An 11,146-nucleotide genomic window follows, 5' to 3' on the forward strand; every position below is an offset into this window, starting at 1 on the left:
TCATATCACTGCTAAGCTGATGATACTCAGCTGTATATTTCATCGACGCTTGGTTATACACACCAAATTGACCATCTAACAAAATGGAGGGGAGCATATGTTCATCTAAAACCTTTTTACCTTTCATCATTCATTCTGCTCATAACGTATGCAGTTATGCACCCACATGCCATCAGATTTGCTGGCTTTTGAACTGAACGCTGAAAAGGTCCATCTCCTCTTTATCCCGGAGGACACGGTGTCCGTGATTTTTTTAACAGGAATGTCAAATTTGGACTCGTTTGACCGTAGAACACTTTGAAACATTGACCAGATCCTGACGTCAGTTAACTAGATGCTTTAGCACCTAAATAAAAAACAACAAAAAAAAAAACATCTCAACATTTCTGGAATTCAGGATGTATGTTCTCACCAAAAAAAAAAAAATTAAAACAAAATTCACTGGATTTGTGCACCCACCATGGAGTGAGTGATACGAAAGAAAACAGGGTTCTTTCAGCACTCGAATGTTGCACCTATGGAAAAGGCCAATCAGATTCCAGAACCAGAAAGAACTGATAGATAGATCTAAAAGACAACAATATCTTAAATGACTTTCATTTATTGAGTTTCATTTATTACAAAGGGTAAAATGAACTAAGATCCACCAACACTAATTTATTTAAAGAAAAACAAATGCTACAACACAGCAGCCTTTAGACAAGATTTTAGCACAAAATATGCAGTGTTAGTATTACTTGCTACACTCATCCTAAGAAACAGAAATAAAAAAGTAATAGAGAAAGAAGGCTGATAAACACCATATGACATTATTGCACAAATACTTTCACTTGTGTTTTGACATTGGTATAACTGTGTAACAGTTCAAGCTGCTCAGCTGCAAAATTGACAGTAAAGGTAAAACATGCTTACACATTGAGTTTAACATGTTCTTTATCATTTCTGGTCTTTCGCTTTAGTACTGCTGCAACATAGTCAAGCCTGACATTAGTAATACTGGCAAACAAATCATGAAATGCTCACAAAAACAACAATCCAACAAGCATAGCATTGTGATGAACATTATAAAACGTGTACAATAAAAAGTAAACAGTTAAAATAAAATTGGCATTAAATGTATTTATGTATGCCTGTAAAGTGTCCACTGCGGTAATCCTTCAGAAATCATTCTAATATGCTGATGCTAGAAAGTTGAAAAGAGATCTTATAAATACATAAAATTAGACATTTGGAATATATTTTATTATTATTATTTAACATTATAAATGTATTTGCTGTAATGTTTGATCAATTTAATGCATCCTTGCAGAATGAAACTATTTGAATTTATTAAAAAATTTAAATAATATATTATGAAAAAGGTCTTAGTTAAATATATGTATTGTCCATGTGATGAAAGTCAGTAGGGTCCAAAAAAACACTAAATAAAAACCACTGACTTTCATTGTATGGAGAAAAAATTATTTGCATGTTTGTGACAACATGAGGGACAACATGAGGGCAGAATATTATGCTTTTTATGCTAATTTCAACCTGTACAACAATTTTTTGAGGATGATTAGGACAACCTGGTCACCCACTGGCTGGGATCTGCATAATTTAATTATTATATAACTATTAAATATATTTAATACATATTTATATATTTTGGTATGTATTTGTATATGAATTCTGACAGCTGAAGCTGCAATGCAAAAGCTGAAGTGAGCTGTTTCAGCAGCAACAGTCTCACACACAGACACAGTCAGTGGCCCCAGCTGTCCCGGTCATCACTCTCATCAGTGTTAGACTCATATCCGGATGCGATACCGGACTCTCTGAATCCCGGTGTGTCCAGTGTGCAGAGAAACTGGTTCCCTGGAGGAGAGCAACCACCCGACTGATCTTCATCCTGACCCTGTCCTGAGTCACGGTCCTGCTCCGGCTTCTTCTCCCGCTCTGAAGATCCTGAGAAGAAACAGAAGCCGTCGAGCCGAGCGAGGCCGTTTGAGAGAGGGAAGCCCTCGCGAGCGCTCGAGGGAGGATTCGGTTTGGGGTCGCGCGACACAGCCGGCATGTTGGCACGCAGGGCGATTTCCAGAAGGCTGTCTTGAGATCCCACTGCAGGGAGGAAATGACATTATGGCATAGTCTTTGATAGAGTTTCTGAGCCGACTTTGTCAAGCTAAATATCTAATCACCAGAGTAAAGGCCTGGTCCTACCAAAAATTATAACTTTAGAGGCATATATAACCATAATTATATGTACATGAACATCAATCAAAGCATGCTCTTTAAAGGAATAATTCTTCCCAAAAGAAAATGTTGTAATTATTTACATGACAGTTATTTCAAATTTGCACAGTTATAGACAGTTAAAAATGTTATAGATATTCTATGAATATATATATATATATATATATATATATATATATATATATATATATATATATGTGCATTTAATCAATTAATTATTAAAATAAGAATAATATTTAAAAATAGATTTGTAAAGATGTTACTGAAACTCTGAATACATAAAAAAACCTTTACCTTTTAGATATTAGGATAAAAACGTGTGTATAAATATTACAAATCACTACCTAAGAACACTAACGAGTTCAACCTGGACCTGGGATTAATTTTATGATGCTTGTAAAGACTGTTCTCTTTCATTATATGGAAAAGAGCAGCATGAACATTATTCAAAATGTCTTCTTTTTTCATCAGTGGCAAAATCTTGTTCATTAGTGGAAAATCTTGGAGCAGGGTCGTCCAGACTCGGTCCTGGAGGGCCGGTGTCCTGCAGTGTTTAGCTCTTACCAAGTTGGAGCTAAATTCTGCCAGACACCGACCCTCCAAAACCGAGTTTGGACAGCCCTGTCTTGGAGCAACATAAGGATGAGTAAATGACAGGATATTAATTGTAGAGTGATCATGTCTTTAACATTCTTCTGCCTTGCACACAGTGTGGAAATAAAGAGGAAAATCCATTGATTGCACGTGAGTCTGGAGACTTACAGGGGGAGTTTTTGTGTGGCCGAGCGCGGAGCTCCAGCTCTTGGACGTGTTTGACCAGCAGTGAGAGATGCTGCAGGAGTTCAGTGTTCTGCTGCAGGAGCTGCTGGACTCTAGCCTGAGCCTCGGTCCTGGCGCTGGTCTCCACCGACAGCTGCTGCTGCAGCAGAACCACCTACACAACCACAACTACTAGATTTTACACTTCCTTTAGAAAGAATCTGTAAAATAACTGTTCTCCAAAAGCGCTGATGGGTAGGGGAAAATGTTACATATCATTAAATTTTACAAACATATCATTTCCATAACGACCAGCGCAATTCTTTTCCCCAAAAGATTCTTGAACATTTGTGAAGAACGTGAAGAACGTTTTAATAACTTTTTGTTGAATGCAAAGGTTCCACGCATGGTAAAGGTTCTTTGAGTAACCATTAATTCCTGTAAAAACTCTTTATTTTTGATGTGACCTGTGCGGAGGCGGCTTGGCTCCTCTGCTCCTGCTGTTGTAACTCTCTCTGCAGGAGCTGCACCTGATGGCTCACGGACAGAGGACTGGACAGAGGAGACGACTCCATCACCGGCTCTTCACACACCTGCATGGAGAAAGTAGGACACACATGCTGTTTACTATATTTAACCAACAAATTACCTTTAACATGGTCAGAATACAGCCAATTAAAAGAGTAGTTCACACAAAAATTATACTTATCCCGTATTTTACTCACCCCCAAGCCATTCTAAGCGTATATAACTTTCTCCTTTCAGACGAACACGGTCAGAGTTTTTTAAAACTGTATCCTGGTTCTTCAAAGCTTGGTGATTCTGGTTTATAGTGGCACTTAATTTAAAGATCCATAAATCATACATATCCATACTTCATACACAAACATTAATACTTATGCACGTTAATACATTCATAATACACTTCAGAAGATGTGTTTGATACCTAGATGCATTTTTTGCTACTTTGGGAGCTATTAGTCTTTTTCCAAACATATCAGTGAGAATAGTTTACCAAGCTATTATATTAGAGAACACTATGTACTAGTTCTGAAGTTCCGCTCACAAACTGAATTTGATTACAGTGAAAAATACAGCATCGGGCCCAAAGAAAATTCGCATGTTTGCTCCTGTGGTTGGCATACGTCTGAAAACATCAGCATGCTCACAGACCACCGATCAAAGAAACATGAGTTCAATCGTATCACAGCAAGTCATTTTGCAAACCATTACAAATACATGAAAGCTTAAACCTCCTAAAAACTCCCCGGCCATCGAATACGTGTCGGCATCCACAGCCAAGCCAAAATTCTAAAAAACATCTAAAATGTGTTTCCTTAAATGCATAATTCATAAATAATCCCCATCAGAACCGGTGGAAGTTGGCATGTTAATAAACAAGACTTATTTTAAACTACTCTAAATGTCGTTAGACTGTTTTTAAGGAATTAAAATGATTCCAACGACGTGTTTTCAAAGAACTACATGAAACCTGGCTCGTAATTATTCATCTTTTAGTCCTACTTGTTGTGATCATGCCCCAATTTCTGCCCTATAAACCATGTAGGATGAGCAAACTGTAGCATCTATTAATAACCAAAAACAGGCAAAACCTGAGCTATATTTATAAAGACAACACCTGAGATCTCTTCTGCCTTTCAGTTCCTGCAAGGCTGTCTGTTGGTAAACATTTCCCTCGATACAAAAAAAATATGAAAGCGACGATAAAAAATGAAGATGGCTGGACACACATTTCTTTCAGATTTTTGGCTAAACTTTACCTTTTCATCTTTCTCCAGCCCAGTGTTGCTTGACATCTCAGTGACGCCGCCAGCAACTGAAGTCTCGTCTTTGCTTTTCTCTTCCTCACCTTTCACAAGCCATGCTGCAATTCAGATTAAAAAAAAAAAATCAGTTTCACAGGTACTCTGTTTCTTTGTCCAAGTCAAAGAAATGCTTGACAAGCAACCTCTCCAAAACCGAACACGACACTAAATACTTATAATATATTTAGATATTTCTGGCTATTTTGACCATTTTTTTGTATTGACCACATCGAAGGATTGTGCAAAATGTTTTAGCTTTATATTATGCTAAAGTCTACTTTTATATTACGGTTAATGTAGCTTTTGTTTATAGTTAAATAAAGTGGGTATACGGCCTTTTATTAGATAACATTATGGCTCAAATACAGGTATGTCTAAAAATATTAATTAGATTTTTTTTTTAATTACATAAATAATTTTCTTTGTGTGAATGTTTTTGTCTTTTCGACAATAACATTTTTTTATTAAGTTTTGAGCCAAACCATAAATATAATTTGACAAATCTAATATGTTTGGCTTTAACATATTAGGCAAATTATTTTAGAATTGGTCAAAAGTATCACTTACTTTTCAATGCACCGATCATATAAAATTCTCATACAAAATAAATATCTAAGTTGCTCCGAAACAGTGATAAAGATAACGATAATAAGGATTTAACATAATAAAAGTTCAGATGATATGTGGATAATGTTTGATAAAATGAAATGTGATTGAAAGCCAATGTCTCCTCACCGTCAGCGTTGTCTAGACTCTGTTTATGGCACACCTCAAACGCCTGACCCACGGTCCGCACTATCCTCATGGCTTGACTCTGGGACACAGACAGCACATCTTTAACTCGCCAGGGTCTATTAAACGTGTCAAACATGCTTTCCACATGCAGGTAAACATCTGTGGATTTTCGCTTGATCCGGCACAAAAAGCTGTACTCGGAGAGACAGCAGAATTAATTCACCTTCAACAGAGGAAAAGAGATTTATAGGAAAGAACGTCAGATATAAGGAAGAGAGAAGGAGCGAGTGAGAGAGGGAGAACATTACAGCCATAAGTCAATTTCACATTATAGTGGTGCTGTCAAAGTGATGGATTAGTTCATTTCAGATGGGCCCTGGTGCTGTGGCCAAAACCTTAGCCAAAGACACTCATATCAAGCAGCTTATGCCAACATCACTTTCTTTTTCTGTAAAAAACAGACAGATCTGTGGCATGTTAAGAATATACCATGAGACGAAGTTTGCAACAGAATTATTCAAAATCAAGTAATTAATTTTAATTATTGGGTGAACTATCTTTATGTGCAGGTGTATATATATATATATATATATATATATATATATACAAGGACAAAAAAAGTTTTTACTACAATACAGTATATGCTGTATATATATCGCCACATTAGGTACACATTATTAGTAATTATGCAGTTATTTGTATTATATTTTCCCTCTTCCAAAAAATTTGTCATTACCAATACGCAGTAATATATAATAACGAATTAATCCAGTTTTCTTTGTAAAAGGTATAACGTTTACTGTACAGATTTCAAAGTCAAGGGTTAATTAGTTTAAATATACATTGAACCAAACACCATCGTAACATATTAGTTGATAATTGAATACTTTATTGTTTACATAACATCCCATCTTTCGGTAATAAGAGCGCATTTTCAGCAGTGACAGAAATGTAACGACTGCACCACATTACAACATTTTAACTTGCATACTAAAACACTGCTAAAACATACTGTGCATAACTGTATTAAAATGTCCATCCAAATAAAGAGTTATGCCTTCCCTTTGGTCACTACAAAACTGATCTCCATCAGAATAAATGCTACCGCTAAGACATCCTGCCTTACCTTTTCCATTCCCGGGCAATCAATCAATAGCGTTAACATATTTGTACAGATATAATCAAATGTCTGACGGATTTCCTGTATTAAGGTGTTGTTTACCTTTCTCTTCGATTTGAAGACATTGCAGCGGAACACATTGCTTTTCTTGTCTCTTGCTATGTAACTGAATATCTTCAGGTCCTGTGAGTCATGAGAGACGTAAAATATTCTGAAAAGAAAAAAAAATGACTAATGAGCTGCAGCAATTGACCTTAAAACTGTCTCATTGCCATGGCAACAACAAGGCCAACGTGCTCCTCACCGACTCGGTCCCTTTGACATGTCATAAAACATTACAGAAATGCGTTAAACGTGCTCACTAGATTTCAAAGCGCAACAGCTTTCGGAGTACAACAGTAAACGTCAGTGTTACATTGCATTGGCGTCAAACTGAAACTGCAGCAACGGATCCATTTCAGAACATACCGGTAATATATCTGTCATTGTTGTAATGCACTAAAACTGGACTGACACTAGTGAACATTGATGATGTTAATCAGCGTGTTCATGTGCACTGGAGAATGGTGGTTGCTATGGGGATTTCGAAAGACATTCTGTTTATTGTTGCAGCTCATTGAGCAAAATGATTTTGATGCGACATGTGCGTGCAAAATGAAAAAGGTCAGCAAACCCCCACAGGCCATGTCACACCAGTCATGAGCAAAATTAGTAATCGACGCCGTGTAAATAAATTGTGGTTAAATTACCTGAAAATGGGGTCCTGGGCCAGTGTCACTTGACTTTCATCCCAGCTATAGTCATGTTTCTAACATAAATATATAGCAATGCAATGCTTAGTCAAGAAATACGCTCATAATTCATTATATATACAGAATAAATGGCACAAAATAAGCAACATCAGAAATAATTGTTATGAAATTATGAGGAGAAAAAATAGGAACACCTCACCTTTTTCTTCTTGCGCAAAACCACCTTGACACCATCCACTGACACAATGAGGTTGACTTTCTTTTTCTTGATGTTCTTAATTTTAAACTCATACTGAAAATTACATAAAACATGGACAATAAAACACGAATCTTTACTTGAACATCTAAATTAAATAGTTTTATATATATATATATATATATATATATATAATATATATATATATATATATAAAGTTTGCATTTCATTTCATTTTATTTTATTTTAATAAATAAATACAAAAAAAACCCACAATGTCAATATTTTGTATTTTAACATTCTGTATTAATATATTGTCTATACAAGTGAAATTTTACCCGAGTTGACAACTGTGAAGTTGTGACACTTCACAAAAGTTGATTTTTATTGTACATGCAACATGTTACAGGTCTGAGGTGGACATCCAAAAACAACACATAAAACTCAAATGAATTTATCATGCTACATGTTCTGTTTGAAAAATGTGGATTATAACACGCACATCTCAAATCATACAGATGCCCAACGTCTAGGAAACTCAAGCAACTTACACTGATAAGAGATTTATCAATATGTCAACCACCAATCGAGATGCTATTGCTTTTGGGAGACTTGCTAGCTCTGTTAGATGCAGACTGCATGAATAATCAAAGACTAGGAAATAAACAGGAAATCCACAGGGGTGGGATTAAAGACGACGCACTAGGCATACTGAAGAGCGGCTGGGTGAAAAGAGCTCTCTTTCATCCCAAGATTTGATTAATGCTAACTCACACCACTAATGCGAGCGATTTTCTACGAAGCTTGTTACTCCAGCTGCTCTCAGTTCTTCTCAAAATCCATTAAACAGAGCTTGATATCTAGACTTGAGCGCTATGATATACTGCCGAATTTATCGATTGATTTATCAACAGGAAAAGTTCCCCGAAGAGAAGTGTTGCGCAAATAAGTCTAAACATTGCACAAACGTATTCTCTTTGATGGAGCAAAGTCGATTAAGCTAAACTGTACTGCTGCTGCCAGCACGCTGGTGCAATCTCATAAATACCGGACCCCTGAGAAGAGAAGACATGAAGGAACAGCCTTTTACACTGGTGCTAAATTATAAGAATATCCAACTTCAACACATCAACCACCTGCTTGACCTGATAAATGGGTTTTTTCATATTTTTCCGGAGTCTAAGCACATAAAGTTGTCCTACCGGGACCAGTTATTCAGAACAAAATGCATAATCATTAAGAGCATTGAAGAAATATATAAGGTTTGCATTATATCGAGGACACAAATTGATTAAGCATAGGAAAATTTTAACATACTCTTGCTTTCATTATAGTTTAAGGTGATCTTTGGATCATTTTCAAATCATTCTGGAGGAAAAACATCTGGTTTTACATAATTTTTTAATTTTATACAATCTATTAAGTTACACTACGTAGGTATAAATATATAGTAGTAATATAATGCATATATATTTCTACTGTATATAATGTGTATTAATGACAAGCAATAGCATCACTGAAGAACTTGTGAATAAGTCGTTTGTGTGCAAGATATGCTTTCACACATCATTCTTTCGAAAAGGTTCACCTGTCTGCATCCTTATGAAGATTTCCTAATACTTCATCTGTCAAAATCAGGAACACTTACCCGTATTCGTCTCATAGCAGCCAATATTTCAATCCTGCTTTTGGGTCGCACGATATCCAGGCTCCCGATGAACTGTGACAGAAGAGGTTAAACAAGATTAACTGTAGCTTCTGTTCTGGTGGAAAAAGTGAATGATTTGCATTCGGGTTAGTGCAACAGGTGAAGTACGGTTAATGAAGATGCCATATATTTCAATGCCCATGTGAATATTGCACGTCAATAAAACAATCACAACGATAGTGGGTTGCTTTTACAATCCTTTCAACGTGATAATTACATTTTAACTACATGCATTAATTGCAAATCCAGTATTAGATGCAGTGGCAAGGTAACAGTTACACTAATGAAGTTTAGCCATTTAATAAGCAATATTTACCTTCACCTCGAACGTGAGTCCATGCTGAAACTGCCCATCATTATCAGGAGGAATCCTCTGATCCACCGAGTCGTCAACCAAATTATATTTACTCTTCTCCAGCATCGTTTAATGGTACGGAAGTATGGTTGGATACCTTTATTTACTCAAAACGCGCCGAAGCCCATTGGCTGCACTGATTTCTGAGGGGTTTCTCACAGAAAGATGACGGCGGTCCGGTAAACGTCCAAAGGCGAAGGCAGAGAGATGCTCCTCCGAGGAGGGATACAGCATCGTTTAGAGTAAATACGACCCGTGTGTTTGTTTCATAGCAGAGCAGACGGTTCAGAAGACGCACGCCGACTGTTAGCACGCAAAGTCTGGATTTCCAGCATGATGATAAATATCCCACCTGTCCCTGTTGGCGCAGACTGTCCCTTAACGTAAACGTACGCGTCTTACTATGGAGAAGGCGTCTCTATTAATATTCATAAGACAAGCGTTGGCCGTTTGGAAGGTTACCGCGCGATTTAATTCGCGTTCGTGAGGCAAACATCCCTCATACGAAGGTTTTCCGAGCAAAGTATGCAGGAGTTCAATTAATATTCACTTGCCAACCTTCCGCGTAGTAGCATTTGTAATTCACGTCTATGATTTTAAAAAAGGCTTGCGTGAAGCCTCACTGTCAAGTTGCGCTGTGACTGGAAATACTTATGAAGTGCTGACATCTTGTGGTTAAAAAGGTGGCAAATAAATTATTAGACTTAAGAAATTAAATTATTCACTGTGGGTTAAACCAGAAGTGGGTTGATATTGTTGATATACAAACTGGCAGCCTTAACCTAAGACTGTATTTGAACAGTCTCAGTGTTTACAATACGTCGCCCTAGCTATAGCTTGTTTCATTTGGAGCACGCGCCTGGCCCCAACTTAACTTCCGGTCTGTTTTTGTTCATCGGTCTGGTTAGTGCCGCCGGCTACAAACGCAGCTAATGAAGAGTAATGAAGTTGGTCTCGGGTTATTGTGCTGTGGGATATGTTTCCCATACATTAATTTTTTTGTGGCCACCTGCCACGATATCAAAACTGAACCGTATAAACGTAAGCGCGCAATGCAGATTCTGATTTTGCCTGTTTCCAAAAAAAGTATATATATATATATATATATATATATATATATATATATATATATATATATATATATATATATATATATATATATATATATATATATACACACACTCTGGATGGACTTATCTGCTGTTATTGATTCTATTTGAGCGTCTACCGGAAGTTAATTTAAGGCCACAAAAGCACCCGTGCGCAGTAATGTTTATTTATGTTGTTATCGTTGAAAACGTCTATGGGTGAAATATATTTAGACTAACTCTCTCTCTCTCTCTCTCTCTCTCTCTCTCTCTCTCTCTCTCTCTCTCTCTCTCTCTCTCTCTCTCTCTCTCTCTCTCTCTCTCTCTCTCTCTCTCTCTCTCTCTCTCTCTCTCTCTCTCTCTCTCTCTCTC

At 36.8% G+C, this 11,146-nt stretch overlaps 1 protein-coding gene across 2 annotated transcripts; it reads right to left on the bottom strand.

Moving 5' to 3' along the window:
- Window positions 1-583: 583 nt before the first annotated feature.
- Window positions 584-10,283, bottom strand: nos1apb (nitric oxide synthase 1 (neuronal) adaptor protein b). Of its 2 annotated transcripts, XM_043253258.1 has the most exons (10): window positions 9,648-10,278; window positions 9,272-9,343; window positions 7,627-7,719; window positions 7,425-7,483; window positions 6,778-6,886; window positions 5,556-5,634; window positions 4,776-4,879; window positions 3,462-3,587; window positions 2,998-3,169; window positions 584-2,100 (listed from the first exon to the last, which is right to left on the bottom strand). In XM_043253258.1, the coding sequence occupies exons 1-10, from the start codon at window positions 9,750-9,752 to the stop codon at window positions 1,745-1,747; spliced, it is 1,275 nt and encodes a 424-aa protein (XP_043109193.1). In that variant the 5' UTR covers window positions 9,753-10,278; the 3' UTR covers window positions 584-1,744. The 2 variants fall into 2 exon arrangements, with proteins under 2 accessions (XP_043109193.1, XP_043109200.1); XM_043253265.1 differs by lacking the exon at window positions 2,998-3,169 and having other exon boundaries at window positions 9,648-10,283.
- Between the last annotated feature and the right edge of the window lie 863 nt (window positions 10,284-11,146).

This window comes from Puntigrus tetrazona, chromosome 2 (genome assembly GCF_018831695.1).
Source record: "Puntigrus tetrazona isolate hp1 chromosome 2, ASM1883169v1, whole genome shotgun sequence".
Lineage (NCBI taxonomy): Eukaryota > Metazoa > Chordata > Actinopteri > Cypriniformes > Cyprinidae > Puntigrus > Puntigrus tetrazona.

Coding starts and splice junctions, on each gene's coding strand:
- nos1apb (XM_043253258.1), bottom strand. CDS start 9,752: ATGCTGGAGAAGAGTAAATATAATTTGGTTGACGACTCGGTGGATCAG. Junction 9,344..9,647: donor GACTCACGTTCGAGGTGAAG/GTAAATATTGCT, acceptor CTTCTGTCACAG/TTCATCGGGAGCCTGGATAT. Junction 2,101..2,997: donor GCCACACAAAAACTCCCCCT/GTAAGTCTCCAG, acceptor TCCTCCCTGCAG/TGGGATCTCAAGACAGCCTT.